At 40.2% G+C, this 25570-nt stretch overlaps 1 protein-coding gene across 12 annotated transcripts in view; it reads left to right on the forward strand.

Annotated features, from left to right (window-relative positions):
- PPFIBP2 (PPFIA binding protein 2) overlaps window positions 1–25570 on the forward strand; it is a 106786-nt gene that overhangs the window by 78875 nt on the left and 2341 nt on the right. For 9 of the 12 annotated variants that reach the window (XM_079964240.1, XM_079964236.1, XM_079964242.1 and 6 more), the window contains 18 exons: window positions 2216–2291; window positions 6352–6458; window positions 6548–6615; window positions 6808–6876; window positions 7595–7655; window positions 8857–8898; window positions 9763–9913; window positions 12181–12213; window positions 12995–13133; window positions 13298–13426; window positions 14509–14659; window positions 15122–15233; window positions 15678–15766; window positions 16674–16796; window positions 18086–18211; window positions 20235–20423; window positions 22089–22268; window positions 25186–25251. In XM_079964240.1, coding sequence (XP_079820366.1) covers window positions 2216–2291; window positions 6352–6458; window positions 6548–6615; window positions 6808–6876; window positions 7595–7655; window positions 8857–8898; window positions 9763–9913; window positions 12181–12213; window positions 12995–13133; window positions 13298–13426; window positions 14509–14659; window positions 15122–15233; window positions 15678–15766; window positions 16674–16796; window positions 18086–18211; window positions 20235–20423; window positions 22089–22268; window positions 25186–25251 — 1911 coding nt within the window. Of the gene's footprint in view, window positions 1–2215; window positions 2292–6351; window positions 6459–6547; window positions 6616–6807; window positions 6877–7594; window positions 7656–8856; window positions 8899–9762; window positions 9914–12180; window positions 12214–12994; window positions 13134–13297; window positions 13427–14508; window positions 14660–15121; window positions 15234–15677; window positions 15767–16673; window positions 16797–18085; window positions 18212–20234; window positions 20424–22088; window positions 22889–25185; window positions 25252–25570 lie in introns of those variants that run through there. The other 3 variants (XM_079964243.1, XM_079964241.1, XM_079964244.1) reach the window with 3 other exon arrangements.

The raw sequence follows: 25570 nt of genomic DNA on the forward strand, positions 1-25570 counted from the left end.
GCCATCAAACCTCGGAAATACACTTTTTCCAAAAGGTATACATCATTTTGGCCACTAGTGTATAGTCAACTTCCAAATGCATTTGCCCACCATCTTTTTCCAAGGAGCATAGAAAGCTGTCTTATTCTGAGCCAGGCCACAGACTCCATCTAGCTCAGTATGGTCTACACCAGGTATGGGGAAGATGTGGGCCTCCAAACGTTGTTGGACTGTAGCCCCCATCAGCCTCCTCGGCATGACCAAATGTCAGGGATAAAAGAGTTGTAGCCCAACAATATCTGGAGGGACACAGGCTCCACCCCATCTCTGGCCTACACTGATGAGCAGTGACTCTTCAGGATTTCAGATGGGACTCTTCCCTTGTCTTACCTGCAGATGCCAAGGACTGAACCAGGGACCTTCTGCAGGCAAAGCACTTTCTTTGCTCCTGAGCTGTGGTCCCTCCACTGTGCAACAGCTCCTGCATTGTAGAGCTTGGCCAAAGTGCCCTCTCCCAATCCTGCTACCCTGTTTGCAAAGAGCTCAACATCAGTGTTTTTAAGGGGACTGCAAATCGGGACGCCTTACTCAACCAGCAGCACCAGGGCTCCCCATTGTTGCTTGCATGCTGTTTCTTTTCCCCAAAGATAGTAGTTTGATTTTAAAATGTAAAATTATATTGATACAGTGGTACTTGGGTTACAGACACTTCAGGTTACATACACATCAGGTTACAGACTCCACTAACCCAGAAATAGTACCTCAGGTTAAGAACTTTGCTTCAGGATGAGAACAGAAATTGTGCTCCAGCGGCACAGTGGGAATCCCCATTAGTTAAAGTGGTGCTTCAGGTTAAGAACAGTTTCAGGTTAAGAACAGACCTCCAGAATGAATTAAATACTTAACCCGAGGTACCACTGTACATTAAAAAATAAAAAATGGAAACAGCAATGTTACAAGTATTCTTTTTGTCCCCTTCCGTGGAATATATCTGATTATTCCTGGTGCTTTTACTGGGGAAGGTATTGGATTGTGAGAGGTGTTTTATTCAATGCCCAGCAGTGAGTAAATTGCCCTTCATATCGTGTCTGACCATTATGGAAAGCTGTAACTAGTTTAAACTGTAGGCCTTGGTGCCCTGAATTTTCCTATGACTCACACTTTCTTGTCACACCTATTTTCATGAAGGAAGTGCCATGGGGAGAATTTAATCATAAGATAGCCTTGACCCCTCTCAACTTTCCATCACTGGAAACGACCTCAAGCAGGTGGTGTCTCATGACTGGGGAGAAAAATGATTGCTGGACTCCATTAACAGGGTGCCAATATACAGGCAGGCTGTCCCTGCTGATAATATTTCCTAAAGCACAGAGTGGAGGTGTGTGGGGCCATGTGCCACCACCCCCGATATGATTGACATCAGCACGATTTCGACAAAATGAGGCAAGGGTATGCCTGCAACATGTAACAAGCTAAATATGATAAAAGCATTTATTTATTTGCACTATTTATAGCCCACTGTACATTGAATATTTTCATTACAAGAGCAGGGGCAAAGAAATAAAAGGAAATGGAGAAAAACAGCAATATATATAAAAAATCACAAAATCATATAAAGGCATCCAATAATCAACAAATTAACTGCTTCGTCATAATATGAAAGCAAGACTACAATAACAACAAACAATATTTCCCCCCAAAGAAACCCAGAAGAGAAACAGATTAAGCAACCAGTGAATGGTCTTTGCAACAGTTCCCACCCTATTTTTCACTAATAGCATTCCACTCATTCCCGCTCTGTCTCACACTAGACCCTGTGTGCTTCAACAGACTCTCACTCTTTGACAACAGTCCTGAAGATTGTTCCCAATCCTGAGGAAACCCACTGGCCTCAAGGTCTGTAAGGCTGCCAGATACAGACGTGGAGAAGGATTTGATGACCTCTTTCACCTCTTTTCTTCTTACCTGCCAGCACAAAGAGCATTCGGGGACCTCAAGGTCCACACTTATGTGTAACTACAGTAGAAATATGTGATAAGAGGGACAGATTCCAGGTTCAGCTTTCTTTCTCTTTTCTTGTGAGTGAATCATCATACAGCAACAAGTCTCAAGGCTGTAGGGACTAGGAAAGGTCTCATGGGCCTCACCTTATTCCCAGTATATGTAGATTCCTGTATACTGAAATCCTGACACAATTCAAATCTGTCTGTTTTACTTCTCTTCGCTTCCTTTTCAGGACCGCCGAATAGAAGAGTTAACTGTATTGCTAAGTCAGTACCGAAGAGTGAAAGAGATCATGATAGCAGTACAAGGTATGATTGGTGGATATACATCAGGTGGAAGAGCTTCCAAAACTTTATGAGGCAATTCTAACAAAGAGTTTTAATTTTAATATTCAGAAAAGGGTCATGAGGGGAAACTGAGAGAGCAGCCCTTGAAAGGCAGAGACCTGGTTTGTGTGACACAGTAATCCAAACAATGCCTTAGCGAAACTCTGAATATGTGGGCTCCAGTAGAAGAATTTCCAGCTGCTTTGCTCCTTTCTGGTCCTTTTTGCTGACATGCCATTAAGTCAAGGTTTGACTTAGCATGTTGTCCAAACTGGGACTCACGATTAAGCTCACTAACCAGTAGCTGCAAGTGTCCAAGATACATTCCTGTGGTGGAGAACCATAATATACACAGTTTCTTCGTCGCCATTCTTATGTTCCCCAACAAGCTTCTTTCCTCTCCATTTCTCCTCCAAGCTGCTAAGTCGGTTAGTTAATGGTGATGCTTTGCTTGATTTACTGTAGTTAATAGTAAATAGGTGGCAATTCTTAAGCATAGAATAACTTCATAATTAGGCCTTTTGGAGTAGTTACTACATTGAAAGATTTCACATTAAGTATTTGTTAGCATATTGAGTGAATAGATCTTGGGTATTTAACCAATGGTCGACTTCATTCCAGTCACTTCTTTAGGATAAGCAAATATCCCAGTGTTTCATTCCATAGACTCTTGAATGGGATTGACCTGCCACAACAGCATACGTAAACTTGAGAAGTGGGGATTAACTCGTGTGGGGCTATGTCCCTCCCCTTTGTCCGTGACTAATACAGCTTGGCTCTGCCTTTTGATACATACAATTATGGTCATCAGCATGTGTTTGTGGAAGCCCTCTTCCTTGGGGGGGGGGGGGTCAAAGAATGGTGTTTCTTGATGCTTTTATAACACAAAATTCATTGACATTAAGAACAGAGTTCTTGGAGTAGTCAATGTTCAGAGACACTCTGCACTGTCAAAATCAGTTCCAATACATGCAGCTGACAATGAAGCTTCTGTTCTAGTTACATATAGGACCAATGCATTGCTGTCATCACCTGGGAGAGCTTACCTGCTTGTAAATGTGGCAAACACAGAACAGCTGGCTACTGGTAACGGATCTGTATTTTTCGGAAGTCAGTTTGAGTAATCCTGGCTTCTAGTTCTTATTGGCAGTGTTAAGAAAGCTCTTGAGCATTCAGCCCATACCACATGTAACTTCCATGTATGGTCCTGAATACATTGGGTTTTTTTCTGGGAAACACACAGTAACAGCCTGTCCATCTTGACGACAGTCAGCAATACTGAGCAAGATGGAGGGGTGGTCTAACTTGTTACAGTGCAGCTGCCCCTCTTCCTAGGCTGGTGGTGTCACACACGTTTTCAAATCTTCATATGATTTGGCAAAGCAGATAGTGAAAGTTAATTTATTGTCTGCATTATGAGCTGTTTATCCTTAATAAGTCATGCAAGTATTTTTTCATGTCCAAGAAGGAATAATTCATTTTTCTTGTTAGGAGACTTATTTCGAAAAGTTGCCTATGAAAGCATCTTCCCTTGCCTGACTAGACAGCCTCATGAAATGTTATACTTCCTGTCTGCATTTAGAATAACCCGGCCAAGAAGATAAGTGAATAAAATATATATAAAGCACAATGGGGCCCAGCATCCACTGAACATGCTTTTACATCCCCTACCCTACAAGGATCCTTTAAACTCAGAGTGACTGCTCCTTTGAAGCTTAAAGGAAATGTGTGGGAATGGAGAGAGGAATGGCTTTCTGAGATCTCCACTCTTTCATTTATGATTATTTCTCATCCATCCTCAGTTGTTATGACTGAATAAGTTTCAGTCTTATCATTACAGATTTTACTAAACATGTGGTGGTTGTTGAGATGATAAGCCTGAGATGCTATTTTTAAATCATTGACTTTAAAATGTTATTTGCGGGGGGACAGTGCTTGGCCTTATATTGCTTTTCTTAAACATGAGATCTAGCAAGAAGCCCATCTGAAATTGCTGATCTTTTCTATACAAAAGACATATGAGAAGCTGGAAGTAATTTTCCTGTTTTGTAACCTATCTTGCACTCTCTAATATGTGAAATAGATGGGATTAGGCAACATTTTATTCCACACAGTTATATTTTCCAGTGACATAATGTAACTTTAAAGAGCATGCTTGCCACAGCGACCCAGTTTGCTTTAATTAACTACAGAACATTTAGCTAATGTATGCACAACTGTTTTAGATTGTGAAAAATAAGTTGATCATATCCCTTTCCTTCCACATCAGCTAGAATTGGAAAGCTGACCTGAGCCCTTAACTAAAAAACAAAGTAAGAAAAACTTTAATTAAATGGTGTAGGAATTAAAAGCTAAGAATTATAAACTAAACCTAACATTGAAATAAATGACATGTACCAGAATGCTGAATACAAATAAAGTCAATAGGAGCTAGACACCTGCTTGATTTTATTACACTTCCTGCTCATTTTAACTAATTAAGTAGTACTAAATTTAAATACCCTTTTCTTTTGAGCGTTGGTAATGAGAGATTTTTAAGTGTTGCCTGAATCAATTTAATCAGTTTGTTATTCAACTAAAGTTTTAATCGCAGTTAAAATTATCCTCCTTTTTTTTTTTTACTGTTTATACAATCTATTCCAAATATTATCTCTTAATTGGTGGGTCTGAAATGAAGCAACCCAGTGCAGTGCAGACACAGACATTCCAGTCCCTTCTTCCCTGCCAATGTTATATATATAAACTTAATAGCTTTTCTTTCTAGTTGTACAAAGCTAGCATTTTGGAGTGAAACAGTTGAGATGTTCCTTCTAGAGATATAGGAACACGGGTAAGTATCCTCCCTTAGATATGTATCTTCCACAGAGGGATCTGAATCTCTTTTGGTTTGCTCTCCTTCCTTACTGTACTAATTTAAAGCAACATTGAACTAGTTACTAAGTTTAAACAACATTTTAAGCTGCCGCAGCAAAGCAACAATACAGGCATTTTTCTGGCCACCTCTGTCAGAATACCTTATCCTTAGAAAGGGCCTGCCTTGGCCCTTCCTCTGTGATGAGGGTGGGGCAGCAGAGAGCCTTGCTGAGTGGGTGAGTGAGTGGGTGGGTGGGTGGGTGGGTGCTGGCAACAGCTGGGGTGACTGAGGACAGTATGGCGAGTGAACAGGGGCTTGGGGACACCAGTTCACTGCTCTCTGCAAACACCATCTGAAGCGATTCTCTTGCTTATTATCATTGTATGACCCACCTTGTAAATTCTAAAAGCCATGTTTTGAAGTGAAACCATTTCTAAAGAAGCTGAAAGCCACAATCTTGTATCTGAAATGACATTTGGGTATTCTGTGAGATTTGCAAAATTTTACTTAGTTGGATATATGTGTCTGCTTCGTGTTGTCAGCTGTGAATTACCAGCTTGGTTTGCACATCATGGTAAGATTATGATCCTATGTTTGGACAACATGCTAAGCTGCGCAGACCTAGGAAGACCAGAAGCAAATCAGCTATGGTCTCCTCCCCAGGAGTCAGTTTGTTCATATGAAGCTGTGGCTGAATTACATGCAAACATGACCATTGTTTCATTGACTGGAATATCTCAAAGCCTGAAGAGATTGAACTTTCACTGTGCTTGACACATAGTTCCATACCACCACCTGTTAAAAGGGGCTGTGAATGAGGATGTATGAATTAGACCTATATATGTTAAGAGTCATTGTGAATTTTTGTTTTTGTTTTCTAAAAACATCTTTTAACCATGCTCTGCTCTAAATTTCAAAATTTTATCATGTTTAGAGAGACACATCTAAAATAAAATATTCTATGCATCTAAATATTGAACTGAGTAATTAGCAAGACGTGTTGGAAATTTACTTTCTAAATAATAATTTTATTGGTTCTGTCTGTTGGAATCCTTCTGTTGTAATACTATGAATAGTTGGCTGCTCGATTGAATAATTGATAATTTTAGGCTGTCAGTGATATTTGGTCTGTGTATGTATATATGGAATCCTCTAGCCATGCACAATTTTAAATACCAATCCTTTTAGGAACTTCAGAAAGAGTTTTGTGTGGAAGCAGTGAAGATGATATTGAAGTAACTTTAAGAAAATGGAATCCCATGAATAAGCCCCAAATAGAACTATATAAACCAGAGGTTGGTTGGTTATTTTTTCCATTATTCTATATTTTTTTCTTCCCATACCCATACTAAAAAGTACTTAAAATAAAATTCTTTTTACACAGGTACCTCCAGGGGAATTGAATCTACCTATGTTGCCTCCTCCTCCACAAAAAAAAATGCTGGAAATGAGGCAAGAACAATTTTTCTTTGTTAAATATGTGTTTCTCAGAACACTCTTTTTTCATATTGTAAAACATTCTTTGAAATACTTGCTTTTGTGTCAAGAACATGTGGTCAATTGGGGCAAAACAGTTAAATTTAGAATGCATCAAAAAGCCTGCTCTTTAAAATGTGTGCTTCTGTTTACCATTACGATTAACAGCGGAAGCTCCCCAGTTCCTTCAAATAACCTGTTTTCTGCAAACGGACAAAGCCTGGAAGTCCAACATAGGTAAGAAGAACAATGCTGTCAACATTTACCAATCAAGTTATCCTAGACATTTTGAATGGGGATCCTTTCCCCCAAATGAGCAACCACAGCTCCAGTTCAAAGGACCCTGAGAAATCCAGTGCAATCAGAGATTCCCTACATTCAGGCCTGGCCATTTTAACTGAATGAGACTTTCCCTCCAGGGATAAAAATATAAAGCCAAATCCCATATTGAATAGTTGACCTGACACACAGTTGTTACTGGTTTGATGTTTCTGTTTCATTTCTGAATGATAAACAAGAAGATCCACTCAGGCCTATGGAAGTATCCAGTTGTCAAAAGCATCATACATCTGGTCCTCAGGCCCAATTTAGATGTTATGCAGCTTAATGTGTAGATGGGGAGCATTCCACATGCATCCCATCACATTAAAAGCCCTTAATTACATTTGCTGGCCCATTAGCATGTAGCAGTAGCTCCACTGTGCTGATCTCACCCTGGCTGCTGACCACCTTGATGTACAGTATAACAAACTGAGACAGCAAATCACACATGGACATGTTTTAAAACTTAATGGGGAGAGCATGGAATGCTTGCGCAAGTAAGAACTTACCTGTGACCCTCATGTATAAACTAGACCTTAAGATTGCAGGTTATTTGATAGTGAAATCAGATTGCCCAGTTACTCCTGCTCAGTGTGTGCGTGCGTGCATTAATTGTTGCCTTTCTCACTTTAAGGGTGCCTCAGAAAAAAATATCAAGTAGTCTTGAAGACTTGCAGAGTGAATCCTTGGAAAAGGTTGGCTCAGAAATCTTTGCTTTGCCTTATAATTGTGGATTGCATGTAGAAAATTCTTAACAGCTGAGTCATTCCACTCTGTTCTTTTCTGAATTTTGAGATCAAAGGAATGTGATTGGTCTGTGCAACACCAAACCCAATCAGTATTCTACCACAGCAATTACTGCTGGTGTATTCTGACCAATATATCTGTGCAATACAAGTCAGAGTCTGCCCAAATTGAATTCTGCATAACACTCAAATTGCACTCCGTTTGAAGGTGGTCATTACTTGTTGTTGTTAAAAACTGTCACCTTCAAATTGATGCATCAATCTAATAGTATTTAGACGGAATGTGGCTAACCCAGAACTACTTCCGGTGTTTCTTCAGCATGTTTAATGTGAGTTTTTCATTTTATGTTTGTAGTCTGTTTTGTAATGTTATATATGGCAAATGAATGAAGGTCTAGCTTCTCTAGTTATTCCAGAATTCAGAGGTCTATTTTCTCCTTCTTCATCATATTCTGGGCATTTACTGGGTATATAATTTGGATGTGCAAACACTAGAATTTACGGCAATACATCACAAATTTCTATCTAAGAGTGCCAAGTCTACCACTTGGCTCAAGTGTACAAACCATTATGCACTTGAGCAAAGAATTTCGGCTTCTGCCTAGAAACCGCACATCCTTCGAACCTGTCAGCAACTCACTTCTGTGCACTTTGTGTTAATTATTGCAAGTATTCAAACAGTTTTTGTATATAAAACAAACAAGTATTTTATATGCCAGAATTTGAAAGCACTTCCTTAGACACAGTGGGACATACCCCTCTGAGTCTTACATAAGGTCCTTGTGGGCTTATAGCCGAATAAAGTATCTATCTATCTATCTTACATAAGGTCATGTCCATTAATTTCAATAGGTTTACTCTGAAGAGGGCTAATGTTGGAGGCAACCCTGTACACACTGCCTGTAGAAAACAATGAAACAAATTCTATTAGCCTCTGTAGAAGCTGTATTTGAGATGTATTTATAAATTTAGAAGGGATGAGACACGCAGTAATGACAGGTCGACATGGCGCTCTATACTGAGGAGAAAATAAATCTGCTATTGTCCTTGCTGAGGATCACTAGAAATTAGACTAAAAATGTCACGTTCCATTTGACACTAACATTTTGTTTGTTACTTTCTCTCCTTCACATTTCCTGCAACTTCATAGCATGTAGATGCGAAACCAGTAGAACGTGATGTAGCCCAAGAGGTATATTAACTCCATTTTAACATTTACTTAACATAATCATCATTTTATGTTGTGGTTCTTCTCTTCTTTGTTTTCCCCTTGAATGCCTCTCTGTGAGAGTGAATATGCCAATAAGTTTGAGCGAACTAGTTAAGCTTCAACTTTTTGATCTTCAGTTATAAGCAAGTTTTCCTTGGGGGCAGCTGGATGAAGACACATGCCAGTGCGATTGAGCTAAATATGATGATGCCATTCCTTGCTTCTCCACAAAGGCAGAGCCATGAATTCCCCATGGCTTCAAAGAAAACAAGTGCTCTTCATGTGCTGCAAAGAGTGCGGGGGAGAAAGTTCTGTGTGCTGGAGATGATGGAGGCAATTGTGAGCTTAGGGGTGTGCTTAGCTCCAGGCCCAATAGGTGGTGGTATTTATTTCATGCAAGAATATCAAAAGTGATTCAGAAAATAGCAGCACACAAGAATAAAACAGTATAGAAAGGAGAGCATGCATTCTGTTGGTGACCCACAACACAGTTAAACAAGTTGATGCACTTGCTAATGTCTTCATCTTTCTGGATTTTGCAATTGTCAGATGTTTCCTACTCAGTAGCATCATTCAGAACAGGTCCACACCTTGCCTCCTTTCCCCAATTGTTACCTCAAATGACCACGACAAGAGCGATTTTCCCTGGGAATCTGTGTGCATAATTTGGGGGACTTTCCACTGAAACCTGGTACCGCCATAGAAAACTATGTATTGTCCCAGCACTGATTCTTCTGAAAAGCTAAAAAGTTCATCTGCTTCTGATTGAAATGAATATTGTGCACTTTAGAAAAAAAATACTGAGTTGTTGTTTTTTTTTAAAAAAATGTTTTTACAAAAACACAGAATAAGCCGTTCATGAAAAGCAGCAAATACCAAACCTTGCCAGGGAAGCTTCCTCGACCTGCACACAACGGCGATACTGGGGTATACAGTACTCCTTCTCCAAGTACGTGCCGTGTGAATGGCAACGGAGACAACAGCATACAGAGCCTGAGTACGTACTTCAGGGAGGAGAACAATAAAAGCTTGGGGTTTAGCTACTTAATAGCAGTCAGTCTTTTTTATTGTATATAGCCAAAGGCCTTTACAATGGAGGATGGGGAATTTAAGGAAAACTTTCATGTAAAATCATACAACATAACCTGCAGCAGTTTACAATATAAAAAGAAATTCACAACATTAAAATTTAAGATTGGAGTGCATTCACATAGCTGGAATGGAGCTTCTTGGCTGCCGGCGCAAATTAGGCTTCCTGGTGTGTAATATATAGGTGTTTATCTGCTAGGAATTCAACTGTCACTTCCTGTGCAGATTGACCTGGAAGCCAATTAAGAATTGGTGATATAAATTTCCTCTGGGCGTTGTATACAGGGGGCAAATCAGCAGGGAGTGTGTAATGTCCTCTGCCTGAATGCATCCATATATACATTTGCAATCCATATGGGGAATTCCCCAATCTCTCCCCTCTAAATATGCTGAGGGCATCTGTTGGAATTTTAATTCTACAAAAGCCCTCCATGGTTGTGGGAAGGTCAGTGTCTCAAGGTGATTCGTCTTAAATTTGGGGGTACCAAGTAGAGTAACGGAGCAATGATGGATATTCCGCCTTTGTTGGTATCCTGATCAAAAATCCAATTTCTAAGGTCACGTGGGCTAAAGGCCAAGTAGCTCTCCATTTGAAGACTATAAGCCCTAAGCTTATCTTGGCACTTTTGTGCCCAGCCCCCTGTCCTTAGTTGCTCTAACCAGCAGAGCTTAGTAAGAGTGTGTTCCTCGAAGGCATTTAGCCTGCTCCACTATCTCATATAGGCTAGATCAGTTCTGGCTGCTAGCGAGGGGATGCCCAACTCAGCTCTGACGTGGGCTGCCGATGTCCCATAAGAAAGCCCCAAATCTGCCTGTAGGACCTCTATTTCAGATTTAACACCAATTCCCCATATTTCATCCCCGTAGAGCATTTGGACGATGATTTTAGAGACAAGGATCTTAAAAGCTGGCTTGATTAACTGCCCACCCGTTGAATGAAAGAACCCATATAGCTGACCAGTAGAATGGCCAGATATTAGCTTAATTGCTTCCAGATGGGGTTTCCATGATGACTTACCATCAATAAGTAATCCTAGATATTTAAATCTGGGTACTTGCTTTAGGGTGTTACCATCTAGAGTCCACCTGGACTTGGTAGTCCTCTTGCCAAATAAAGTGACCTTCATTTTATAGTAGTTAATTTTTAGATGCTCTTTTTTACACAGCTGTTCAAATTTAACCAGCATTTTTCTAAGCACATCGTATGATGCTTCCAGGACTTTGCTAAATTAAAGGAGGAAATCTGTTTCCACCTACTAGAAGGTGGAAAGTTGGATTTCCAAGTAGCTTAGACCCCAGGACTCTGCTTGGTCATGTTTATTGTGAGCCATTACAACAACTGGGATGTACAGAATATGGAATTTTGTTTACTCCTGCAAAGACTACCGTTAGACAATTTGCAGGGGAGGCTGAAATTCCATATGCCGAATGCTCTGTGGGCATGGCTTCATCTAGGCTAGCAGCTATCATGCTTGGCAAGGCTGTGTAAAGGGAAAACCTGTCCCTAAGCATGTCTGCCTGGGACTAAGGCTCCATTAAATACAGTGGAACGTCAGATAATGGACCTTGCACATCTGTCTGCAACCATTACCTTTTGATATTGGAGCCCCGGAAATAAGTAGACTACATGCATATGTCTGCTGCTTTAATTACAGAGTGTTAAGATGCTCCCTTTTAATATCCTAGACAATTTAAAATATTGAGTAATAGTTTCAAACCCTGCGGAAAGCAAAGTTCTCTGGCTGCTCTCTATAAATCAAGCTGGTAAGTGAGTCTAAAGCAGAGTTTTGTTTCGTTTTTTGTAAAAAGAAACATCAACTACATATTACTGGGATTTATTTTGCGTTTAAGTGGAACAGCCTGCATTTTATTCTTATTTTCTTTTTCACTTAGGAGTGTTCCATATGGAAAGCAATTTTTTAAAAACTGCATGATACATTGTGGATCCTTTTTTAAAAAATATATTCACTGGTCTCACCGTAGAATATTTTGAACTAGAGACAGCAGGACCCCAAATGTTCAACTTCATCTGCTTTGTTACTTTTGCTTCCTGTCAATTTTTTATTTCCTGCTTTTGGCTTTGGCTTTCTTTGCTTTTCTGTAACTTTCCTTTGCTTGAATTTCCCATCATCTTTGCTTCTTCATGTGGCTTTCTGGTTCTTGGAATGATTGAAGATCGCATCAGGAGTGTCAGTGCACCAATCTTAGGTATCGTTCACCTAGTCAATGCACAGCTTTTAAGCTAGCAATGAATTGGGGGGGTGTCCCCGTTACTTCTTGATTGCAAATATGAATTGCACATAGTGGACTGTCTGGAATCTTGATTTTTTTACACTGAAAGGGAAGAGCCCAATTTAGCTCCTAGTAAATGAAATGTAGGCAGACAGTGCTAGACTTCAATCTCTGAACTAGAACAGAGATTCAGTCTAGTGGTTGATTCTAATTGGAGCTAGACATCTATTACTTTGGAAGCAAAATTCATATATTGGAAAGGGGGAGTTTAATGTGGCTCCTTATTTAACCATTTTTTAAAATACAAAAACCTTCCTAAATTTATTTTGGCAATAATGTTTTAACATAGGCACCCACAATAATCTTAGAAATTCAGCTGCCATAGTTTTTTCAGAAGGATGTAATTTTCAATCCTATATTCATACTACAAATAAGATTAATGTTACTAATCGGTAGTTTTCTGGTAAACCTGACCATTTTATAATGTGATTGCAGAAATCTTTAGCTAGTTCTTCCAGTCTTTATATGTTTTGATACATTATGGGGAAGAAGTCCTCTAACTAGTAATAAAAAATGCAGTTTCTAAGTCTGAGAAGAATCACGGACCATTATTTCAGCAATGTTGTCAAGTAAAATCGGAGGTACTTAGCCCTATATGATTTAAGTTGTTTTGGGGATTATGAATTTTTTGTGAAGTTTTTCCTTTTGCATTTTATACCATGGCTTTATAAATCTCAATGGCATTTATCAATCACAGGGGACTCTGACAATATGGATGGTACAATGAATTCAGATGACCTTTCACCTTTGTCATCGGGAGCAGAATCTGGTGCACAGTCTCCATTATCTCCGGAAAATAAAAGAAGTCCAAGAGGAATAAAGAAAATATGGGGAAAGTGAGTTTTTTCAATCTTCTGTGTCTTTTTTTTTTTTTAATGCCACTACAGAGACCTAACTAGAAGCATTCCTGCTATCTTGGAAGTTCTTGTGTTTTTATGTTAAAGCTGCACCTTGCATTTTGATGTCTAGCAACTTCCTATTTTGAATCTTTCCCAAAAAGAATACGCAGGACCCAGTCTGGAAATTTCCCTGGAGATGATCTGGGCTTGGTTGAATTTCGAAGAGGTGGCCTCCGTGCAACAGCTGGACCTAGATTGTCTCGGTCAAAGGACACCAAGGGGCAGAAGAGGTAAAGGCTGAGTTCATGCTTTCTGTTTTGTCCTTGTGGATTATTGCATAATGAAACTCTCTTTGTAAACTGTGTTGAGGTTTTATTAAAATCAAGTAGTGTTTAAGTTTTGTGAAGTCCTACAAAGAATTTTGTAAATTTTGTAGAGTTCTGTGGACTGTTTTCAACAAAACTGCACCCTCGAGCAAATATCCCGCCCCCCCCCCCCCATTCATAGAGCAGTGGGGAAAGCGTACCTCCAATTCCAGGAGAAAGTCTGAGCTATTTGCTTCGAAACCTTTGACTTCTTACTAGTAAATGGTCCATTGTCAGACAAGATCACATCTATTGCAGGAGTACCTGATAGCAGTGTCTGGGGCGGAGCCAGGTTTTTCTGCCTTTCTGTTCCACACTGTATCTTATTACCTTGTCCCTGTGGCATTCAGTGGGAATCGCTGCGAATGGAGCTTTTGTATATTTGCTTTTGTTGCTTCCAAGTCACTGATGAATGCTTTCTTCAGCATTTGCAACAATACTACATTGTGTTGCCTAACTGCTGTTGTGCCATAAGCATCAATACACTTGCCAACTTTCATGTCAACCATATTTCCTCATTTAGCCTTGACACAGTGACAAGAAAAGAGAGGGATTTTCTAATCAGAATGGAGCAAAGTGCACCATCCATTAAGTGATTTATATTCCAGTGTTATTCTGATCAAAGGCAAATGATACCTAGTGACATTTAATGATTCAGTATAAGAGTAAACAAAAGTCAGCTTCAAGAGGGTGTGAGCTTCTCTCTCAATCTCCCTCCTCCATCAATAACCATAGATGATGATTATTAATTTGTAGCCTGCCCATCTGACTGGGTTGCCAGAGCCACTGTGGGAGGCTTCCAGCATATATAAAAACATAATAAAGCATCAAACATTAAAAGCTTCCCTATAAAGGGCTGTCTTCAGATGTCTTCTAAAGGTTGTATAGTTACTTAATTATTGTGAAAGATTCGACAATTCGAGTGCAAAGTGGTTTGCCAAGTGTTGTAAGAAGCAGTCATACTGTTACACTAACATGAACCTCCATTCTTTATCTGTGCTTCCTAGTGATCATAACGCTCCATTTGCCCAATGGGGCACTGAACGAGTTTGTAACTGGCTTGAAGACTTCGGTCTTGGGCAGTATGTCATTTTTGCACGACAATGGGTGACATCTGGCCACACCCTCTTAACAGCAACACCGCAGGATATGGAAAAGGTAAGAAATCTAGAATGACAATGGTACCATTCTGAGGGAAGTCAGAGCAGCCAGGTTTTGCCCCCTCAAAAAAGTTAGACTGCTGATCCATCCCCATTCACATACAGAGTGTGCAAGATGGGGGGTTTGGATCCCACTCTTAAGTGTCAGAGAATTTAAGCTGACATCCTCACATTGAAAATGGTGGTTCTGAGGTACACATATATACTGCAGATTCTAATATCCATCATGTTTCATTGAATAATTGCTCTTTCAATAGCTCCCCTTTGGTGAACCATCAAGCAACAATTTTGATTCCCTTGGGGTGTAAATTTTCAGAAAATAACCTCTAGAAAGTCTCAGAAATACAGCAGGTAGTTGCAGGAGGACACTCTTCTCTTTGGGGACAAAATGTGTGTTCCATCTGTCCAAGTGCCAAGTTGGCAGAACTGTTTTAATTTTCATTATTACTATACTTTGCAGGAACTAGGAATAAAGCAACCTCTGCACAGGAAGAAATTGGTTTTGGCTGTTAAAGCTATCAATACAAAACAAGACGATAAGTCTGCTCAGCTAGATCATATCTGGGTGACTCGTAAGTATTTTAAGTGGTAAAAATGAAATGAAAGAGCTGCTGGTGAGCTTTTTCACCCACTTTGCAAAATCTGTTTTGGTTTAGTTTCAGGGTGAAGGGAAGCGGGGATGAAAAACTCATATTTCATCTTCAAAAACTTTCAGTATACTATTATCAGGATACAGGGACTCAGAATTGGAGTTTTGTTTTTCATTTTATCAGTAAACTCCAGGAATAGTCACATTAGGGTTATATGGCTTTGTAACACCTGTTAACAGTATTAATGTCAATCTTCATATTTAAGTAGCTGTTGTAATTGCAAAACTCGAAAAGATGAGCATATATGGTGAGAAATAGAACTCAGAGGTTATAGAAGGGGCAGGAAAGGTACCATTTATTCTCTAAATAAAAAAGATTTTTGGACAAGATTTTTATATTATACCTTGGACTCTGTGTGTTCTGTAGGATGGCTTGATGATATTGGTTTACCTCAATATAAAGATCAGTTTCACGAATCGAGAGTTGATGGCAGGATGCTGCAATATTTAACTGTGGTAAGAAGCCTTGACCTTTCATAATTTGTGCATAGAAAGAGCCTTTTCTTCTGCTCAAATAAAAGTTGGGGAGGGGGAGAATCCTCACACTGGAATTACAGTTTTACATTTGGATTTTAACTGTGTTCCTAATTTGTTTTTAAATGTATAAAGTCTAATTTCAAAATCATAAAACATAACACTTCTGTTTCTGGACCAGTAAGAATTTGTAGCCCATGATTTGCCCTCAAGGAACTTTGTGAAGAAGTTGTCTTTTCAGACCCTTTCCAGACAAATAGCATCTGGAATACAGGAGACTGAAAAGCTTGGGAAATGGGCAAGTTTCTGCCAACCTGGCTAGGACTGAGATGCAGCAGGCCCAGGCCCTCAACATCTTAAATTGGGGCTGTGCCCTACTGGTCACTTACATACTGAGGCACTGTACCAAATCAAAAAGAACCCCCTAGATAATATTGGAGGGAAACAGTCTGTGGGCAAAATCAGGGAACCTCTAAGTGAGTGGTGTGCCTCTTTCCCTGAGTTACTGGGCTGTGAAGGGTGAGCATGCTTGTTCCACCCCCATTCCTACTCATGAGTTGGAGGGTGACTGTTTGAAGCAAGAAAGCCTCTTGTACTTGTGAAAGCTTCTGTGTGATGGATAACCAAGAAAAATCTGTGTCACATGGAGAATCTGCACAAGCAGAAGTGGGCTTCTTGCTTCAGATGGTTGCCCAACTTGAAGAAAGTATGAGATGGAGGAAAACTATTCAATCCCCACAGCTCAACCCTTGTGTGTTGCTTTTCCCAGTTCCTGAATGCCTTAAGAAGACAACTAGAACAGACCACGTGGGTTAGATCTCAAGTTCTGATCTGCTCAGCTCATTGCAGAATAAACTTGTTTGTTGACCTGGCTTGCATTCTTTTTCAGAATGACCTCCTTTTCCTCAAAGTCACAAGCCAGTTGCATCATCTCAGCATTAAGTGTGCCATTCACGTGCTCCATGTGAACGGTTTCAACCCTCACTGCCTACGGAGGAGGCCAGCGGATGAGGTGAGAAAGAAATTGTCCCTGTTACCATGGATTTCCTTCCTAGAATAAACCTTGTTTATCCACCCTCTCTCTCTCCCACCTCCTAAAAAAGAAGAAGAGCAGGTTCTCTTCTGGGGTGAAATACATGTCAAACTTTGCAGATCTGTATCAAGCCAGAAATAATTTAGTGAGAGTGCTGTATGGGGGGAAAGACAAAGTGCTGCATTTATTGAATGCACTTCAGAAGACCTTTAGTGCATGTTCACATGCAAACACGCCTTGGCAGACTTGTGCATTAACACATACTCTGCAGAGGTATATTACTAGGGACAGTTGTCTGACTGCTAGATGGCCAGTCTAGGAGTTCAACATGAGAAGGAAAGAGTGTTGTGCTACCCAGATAGATGCAGAGCTCTTGCCCCAACAGATGCTGCCTCCTGCCCCAGATTTTGCACTCTTTCCCCCAACTATCAGGCGATAAATTTATCTTCACACTTTTTGTTATCTGGACCACAGGCTGTCACCAAGGGGTCACAGAGACATTCGCCTTCTAACGCCAGTGTCTGAGCATGTGCGCTGATTCTGAGGGACAGAGGATAAAGGGCCTGAGGGCTAGTTCTTGATAGTTCTCAGGAGATTAGGCATCTCAGGCTTGGTTGTGTGTGTTCAGCCACTTTTGTTTTGCAGTGTTGGCATGCTGAGCTTGTGACTAAGCTGGCAGTGCCTGTTGTTTCTTTCCTGGCAGCAGAGAGTCCTCTTCTAAGCTAAGCATTCATTACTCACTCCCATCATTTGCAATTCATTCCTATGACATAGTGGGCCCAGTGGCTTTTGTTTGATGATTGTAGAAACGTAAGGGCAGTTTGTAAAGAAAATGCATCTAATGGGATGCGCCCGCCCCCTTCTATCCTTGGGTGCCCCTGCCCACCCACATTGGCTTGGGGGTGCCAGGTGAACTCCCAAGAACAGCATGCAGGGGGAGGAGGGTGAAGAATGTTGCCCTGATGAAATGGTCACCTTATTGCAGTGTTGAATTCCTCCTGTATAGTTTGTACTTAGAAGCTTGGCTGAAGGCATTGAAGGCTCTTTTAAAGAAAGGCTATAATGAGTACACACTTCATTTAACTTACTGAAATGCATTACTTTCTGAGCAAAACTCAGCAACGCTGCAGGTCTGGGGGGAAATTATTGGCTGCAAAGGAGGAATTGTTTTAACAGCTGTTTTCAAGCAATCAGATAGAAATAGTAAATGGATTTGTCTTTTCTGTATCTTAACCTTGTGCATGTATGTATCTGTCTTTTCTCAACAGAATAACATTTCGCCTTCCGAAGTAGTTCAGTGGTCCAATCACAGAGTAATGGAATGGCTCAGATCAGTAGATCTGGCAGAATATGCACCGAACCTTCGAGGAAGTGGAGTTCATGGTGGCCTTATTGTAAGAAACCAGATCTTGCCTTTTGCTTCCTATATATGTTTAAAAATCGGTTTTCCTAAGCAATTTTTGTACTCTATGCTGTGAGCTGAACAAAATGAGAGTGTTGTTTGTTGTGGCAGGAAATGTATTCATTGATTAGTTTTACGCCATTTGACAACATATAAATTACATTTTATAAACTTGTGGTAGCTAAGAAGCTAGTCCCCCACTCTTTTGTCATTTAAGATGTGGATCTGTGAAGCTGAAATCAGAGAGCGGAAATTACTTTCAAATCAGCAATTGATAAAGTGTCAGCTGAACCTCTCAATGGATGGATGCTGTAACAGGTGCATGCTGGGCAGGACAAATTGTTTTTCAATACAGAACATCCTTTGCAACATTGCAAGAGTCAGATGGCTTAGATTGAAGATCAGCAATTGGGGGGGGATTAAAAGTAAAGATGCTCTTGACAGCAGGTCATATGGGGGATATTTTTGGATTCTTAGCTGTCTAAGGCAAAATAAGCACTACTATATTCTTTGCTAGTGCACTGATTTCTAAAAGACAGCTCATGAAGCCATCACAGTACTCAAGGTATACTCAGCTACACTGATTTTATTTGCTATGGCAGATGAGAAAAACAGCCCATTGGGCACGTTTGCCTTGACCTGGAAATCCATATATGTTCAAATGCATGCTCTGGCTTGCACAATTATTTCATCATTTCAATGAGGTGGTAAATCTCCATGTGAAATTGGAAGAGCACAACATTCTACCGCCTCTGTTAGAATAAATTAGAAGAGATAATTACAAACAGCAAGCTCTGTAATTTCCCAGAATGCACTGCTCTTTCCTCATCATGCAGATCCATTTCTAAACTCCGCCTTGTCATCATTATCTTAATAATGTTATTATTTGTAGCCTGTCCATCTGACTGGGTTTCCTCAGCCACTCTGGGCGGCTTCCAACAAAAATAAAATGTCAAACATTAAAAGCTCCCCTATATAGACTGCCTTCGGATGTCTTCTAAAAGTTGTGTTGTTCTTTATCCCCTTGACATCTGGTGGGAGGGCGTTCCACTGGGAGGGCACCTCTACCACGAAGGCCCTCTGCCTGGTTCCCTGTAACCTCGCTTCTTGCCTTGATGCCTATAGAGCAGAGCTAGCCAACACGATGCTCTCCCGATGGTGCATTGGCCATGCTGACTGGGGCTGATCAGAGTTGGAGTCTAGCAACATCAGGAGGCCACAGGTTGCCCACTCCTGATCTAGAGCGTTGCAGTCCAACAACATATGGAGAGATTAGAATGGAGGAGCTAAGTTTGTGTGTACACGTATTCATCTCTTCTTCCTCTGCCTTTCCCTTCCTTTTCTTCTGCATTGTTTTGCTACATTATAAGATCCATGAGGTCCAATGCCCTTGCTTTTTCTTTGATTTTCCCCAAAGAATATCTTTACCTGGATGGTATGAGCAGAATTCTGCTTGTGAGATGCTCCTTCTGGTGGACGTGGAGAATATGATTTCCAATGTTCAATGCAGCCCCCTCTGTGCACCCTCCATCCCCAAAGTGCTCTGGAGGTTTGGGGGCCTTCCAGAACTGTGTGGGAATGGGGCAAAGAACTGCAAACCTCATCTCCCCCCACCTCCTTCCATGATTATGATCAGGTTCCCTTCCATTCACAGAAAGGCAACTCAGGATCCAGGCAAATATTATGAACATACCGTGGTCACGTGGAAATGTATTGTGCATACTAACCTGTAGATCAGGAACTGCAGGCTCTGTGCATGGTTGCGCCTATAATCACCCCATACAGAGTCTTAAACTGGTGCTACTGAAAATCGCAAATGGATGTTTTGTTAATTTTATACAGCTGGTGGTTGCAAACAAATGAAGAGCTGCTGCTTTCTCTCTGCAATGCCAGGAAGCATTCTAAATGCTGCAGAGAAGGGTTGAAGTGCTCAGATAATTCAAAGCATCCTTCTGAATGCTCAATTGCTTAGGGGGCATGTATAAATGGAGCATGTGTGTTACTTTTCCTGACAGATCCTTGAACCTCGTTTTAATGGTGATGCTCTGGCAATGCTTCTCAACATTCCACCTCAAAAAACGCTGCTAAGACGCCACTTAACCACTAATTTCAACGTGCTAATTGGACCAGAGGCACAGCAAGAAAAAAGAGAAATATTGGAATCTACAGCTTATGCGCCTCTGACTACCACTGCGAAAGTCCGGGTAGGCCACATGGGAAAACAATAACAACCACAACCACAGGGTTGTATTAAACGGAGTGTTAAACAGAATACTTTGTATCAGTGCAAGGATATTTCTTTGTGCAACGAAATATTCTCTGCCCCCTAAATCTGTCCTGGGTAAAGTTTTAGCACAAGACACAGTCAGTTTCTTTCATTTTATTAGGTTGTTCATGGTTTGCTTGTTGCAGTGTATACATGTTTTTAATCATTATAACATAAAAATGATGAATAAATATATATTTTTAAAAATCTGTTCTGGGTTTCCCCCTAACCTTCCAGAGCAGATTTGGTGATGGCACAGACTGTGTATGGAAGTGGGGGAGAATTCCCTTGTGCTGGCACTAATCCTTGGTGCAGCACAAAAACTTGCCCACAATTTCCTACTTTGCAAATTTGCAAGCCAGTCTTTGGAAGAGTTGAGTTGTTGTGAGTGTTCTTAATTTCTCAGCAGCAGATTATATATCTGTACACCACAGCCTATTTTAGCAACTGTTATGGCTTACCCCAAAGAATCCTGTTAAGTCTGACTTGGTGAGGAAGCTGGCAATTCTTTTAAGTCTGTAGTACGTATACAACCATGAGACGGAAGCACATAGCTCCTGGCTTTCACACATTGATGCATGTGTTAAGACCTGTCTGTTGTTGGATACAATATCAGTACCTGTTGTGTATTTTTTAATAATAATAATAATAATAATAATAATAATAATAATAATAATACTTCGTTTATCTGCTGAAACTTTTAATTAAGATTGCAAACCTATAGTAATAATACATATTTAGTGGGATCTGTTCTTGCAAACATTTTGCTGAAAGCAGCACACTCCCTTATTATGCAGAAGTTTGCTTGCTTTTTTAGAAGTCATGGAGAAGTAGTTGTTCAGGGAAGTAGCCCTTAGCATGCATTGTTCCAAGACCAGCCCACCTATGAGGCAAAGTGAGTTGACTGCTTGCATGGTGTGGAGGGTGGCATCACTTTGGGGTCTGCCTCAGGTGATAAGATGCCTTGGACTGGGCTCTGCATTCTGTGTTTCTCTGAAATGAGGAGTGTATGCAGGGATGGGGAATCTTTGGCCCTCCAGATGGTGATGGACTCCCATTTCTTATCAGCCCAACAGTCAGGGTGTTGGGAGCTGGAGCTCAAAGAGTTCTGGAGGTCTACAGGTTCCCCATCCCTAGTTTAATAGCAGCAAATCTGGGCCAGCAAACACACAGACGGAGCATTGTTCACAGCTCTGTATTAAGTATTGCCTTGACCTGAAACAGCTTCAATTAATTGAAGCAGCAGTTCCTAATACAGTCGTACCTCAGAAGTCGAATGGAATCCGTTCTGGAAGTCCGTTCGACTTCCAAAACGTTTGGAAACCAAGGCACAGCTTCCAGTTGGAAGCTCCTGCAGCCAATCAGAACCCGCGTCGGACATTTGGGTTCCTGGACATTTGCAAACTGGATCACTCACTGTTCACGGCGTTTGGAAGCCAAAATGTTCAAATCACAAGGCGTTCGACTTCCGAGGTATGACTTTACTATACTGTCCTGTGGTCTTTGGATAAAGGATGATGATGATGATTACTAGTACTATGTTTCTCTGATGTTGTACTCTTCCTTCCCCCCCTCACCCCACCTTGCTTCTTATTCTCATTAGCCAAAGAAACTTGGATTTTCACATTTTGGAAACTTGCGAAAAAAGAAATTTGATGAATCTACGGATTACATTTGCCCTATGGATACCAGCCCAAGTACCACCAACGGTACTCAGAGAAGCTACGGCGCCTACAAAGTGCATAATGCCCTCCCCGACAAAGAATTAGACAAACTGGATCAGGTGGGCCAGGCGGACTGATGTCACTCACCTTCCATCCTCTTCATGCATTCCAAAGCTTACAAATAACCTTTTGTTTCAATTTAACCTAAAATGCATAATGCATCTGCATGGATTTAATGAATGTATTGGGATGAGGCTTGAAGAATCTGATACTTAAAATGCCATCTGAATTATTTTCCATTTGCAACCACTGCATCATCCTACTCACCTTCTCGAGCCCTTTTTCAGGAATGCAAAAAGCTTTACACAACAGTCGTAGTTGAAGTCCAGGCAGCCCAAAGCCCCAATCCAGCAAGGGTGCTGTGCATGCACTGCTGCTGCAGGGCCATATGTTTATACATATATATTCCGTAAGCGCTACCCAGAGATATTTTTAACTTTTTATATTAGCTTTATATTGTAAGCAGTTGTAAAGATGTGTCTATTTTATTCTGAATAGTACAACTGGATTGTATATTTTTAATAAGACATGCTTATTTCATCTGTGCAGTGTCTGCACCACACTGAATGTACATGATATGTTATTAAAGGAGCTAATGATATATCTATAAAAGAAGAAGAATGAACAAACAACTTTATCGAACAAAACAATAAAAGTAATGCATTTGGGGGGAAATGTCCCAACTTCTCACGTTGTGATTATTGTGACGGAATCATGCTTAAAACTTAAGAGAGTTTTTGAAGAGGTTATCCAAATTGCCGCCCTATTGGTAATACTGAGAAGTGTGTGTAAAGTAATTTTTTAAAACCTGAAAAATGGAGCAGCTGGAGCTTGAGCTTTCTGCAAGGTACAACAGTCTGATGCAACTTCTGTGGATTCTGGTTTCCAAGTCAGAAACAGAATCAAAAAAATGGTAATAGATTGAAAAGACTAATTGTCGAAAGTTGATTTTTTAAATTTTTACTTTTTTATATGCACGATTCATTACATCTAACACATTTCATTATTCCATAATTTAAAATATAATTTATTATTTTGTTTTATCTAATGCAAGCAATTTTATCATTATCCATTTGTCCTACAATCCTAGGCAGCCTTAGAACAGGTAGGAAGGAGATGTGCATGTGATCAGAACTGTTTTGTGTGCTTTCATCTCTTAGCTGTCCCCCGACCCCCCAATTTTGCTTCCCAGCCAAGCTCCTTAAAAAGCTTAAAATTAAAATAACACACCCAGCAAACAATACCTCCCACTTTTCCTTAGCTTCAGGCTAAGGACAGGAGTTTGAAATACAGCATTGAAATACTATACTTATTTTGCACTGGGTTATTTATACATGAGGGACGCAGGTGGCACTGTGGGTTAAACCACAGAGCCTAGAACTTGCCGCTCAGAAAGTCGGCGGTTCAAATCCCCGTGATGGGGTGAGCTCCCGTTGCTCGGTCCTTGCTCCTGCCAACCTAGCAGTTCGAAAGCACCTCAAAGTGCAAGTAGATAAATACCTCTGGCGGGAAGGTAAATGGCATTTCCGTGCGCTGCTCTGGTTCGCCATAAGTGGCTTAGTCAGGCTGGCCACATGACCCGGAAGCTGTACGCTGGCTCCCTCGGCCAATAAAGCGAGATGAGCGCCGCAACCCCAGAGTCAGTCACGACTGGACCTAATGGTCAGGGGTCTCTTTACCTTTTACCTTTTACTATTTATACATGATCATCTTTGCATCTCCTAAGCAGGAGCCAATCAACAAATGTTATTGTCATTTTCGTGTTCAGCACCCTTGAAACTGGATATTTCCCTTTGAGAGGTATTTTGTGCATTGTACAGTGTTGTTGGTGGGCATTTGCTCTGCAGATGTGTTGCTGAGTAACATATGTGTGCTGTACCTTAATATTTTCTTTCTTTTTTTTAAAAAAAAAAAAATTGGTTTTCAAAGTGTCAGTGGTTCCTTGCATACACAAGAGATCTGTTGCCCAAATGAAGGCTCCCCTGCATTTGGGTGGAAGCACTGCATATGCAAAGGCAGGTGTGAAGAGAGTGGCATCAAACACATGGAACTCTTGATTAAATAAACAAATTTGGTTGGATTCCACCAGTTGTCATCCCACACACACACACACACACACACACACACACTATGCAGGTTTTGCAAATCACATTTTTTAGGTTTGGGCTCTTTGTTATAATAATCAGGCAAGCTTGAATTTGCAGGTGAAGAGGCTGTCTGCCGTAAACTGAGAGCAACTTTGAATTAGAGGGCTGTACGTGTGTAAGGCAAGGAAAAGTTGCAAAGCCTAATACAGACTTGCTGGTAATATGAGTTTCTAATAGCTTAAATTTACAGGCAGTAGTGGAGGGGGAATCATTCTAATTTTAAAAATGAACGTGCCAAAATGATGGATCTCAATATTAAGTATATAGATAGGTTTGTGAAATGAACGACTGACATCCCTGAATATGTTCAAAGCATGAGAAACCTTTTTTTTCAATTATGATGGCAGCATGCTGAATAGTTGAACCTGCATGTATGCATCTTGAAATGCTCTTGACTGCTGGAAAACCGCTTTTGTTCTGAAAATGTAGAATGGCACCCAAGTTATGAATAAGGCAAACCCCTTGGATTTATTTATTTTTTACTTAAGTTATTGCAAAATGAATTGCTTCAAATTTAATATTTTTGGCCCTGCTATCCTATTAACAGACTATATTCAATGGAAAGGTGTCATTTACTATGACTATGGCTAATGTGCAGTTTAGAAATAGTTCAAATACTCAAATTCTAATGTTGCTTTTTAAAAAATGAAATTTGAAGTCGGACAAGAATGACGTTCAGAAAAATGACTCTGAAGATAGTAATATAATTAAACCTATTTTTTTCTGAAGATAAAAGCACCTCTTGTATATGCACAATGGTTCAGAAAAAATAAAGCATGTAGTGTTTGAATTAGCTGTTTTAATTTCATCAAGCTGAATGGTTTTACAGATGGAACATTCAGAAGGAACAGTAATGCAAATAGGGGAACTTTCTCAAGGAATAAACAACCTCACAGTAAGTACTAATTTATCATTCATAAACTCATCGTATGTGCTAATTCAAAACTGAGATGAGGTGTATTGATATGTTAATTACTCATGTTCATTTATATTCATTTATAGTTAAAACTCCTATAAGTAAGACTATATTATGGAGTTCAATTAAAAGCACAAATTTGACCTAAGTGAATTTACATTTTAAGGACTGGAATGGAAATATTTATATCTTTGTAGATTGCATGTGAAATGAATTTATCTTTCCTAATGACTTAAGCAAATTTTCAGTCGTATGAGAAGAGAACTTTAGGTTATTACACACATTTTGCAAAACAAGT

This window comes from Podarcis cretensis (genome assembly GCF_951804945.1).
Source record: "Podarcis cretensis genome assembly, chromosome: 1".
Classification (NCBI taxonomy): domain Eukaryota; kingdom Metazoa; phylum Chordata; class Lepidosauria; order Squamata; family Lacertidae; genus Podarcis; species Podarcis cretensis.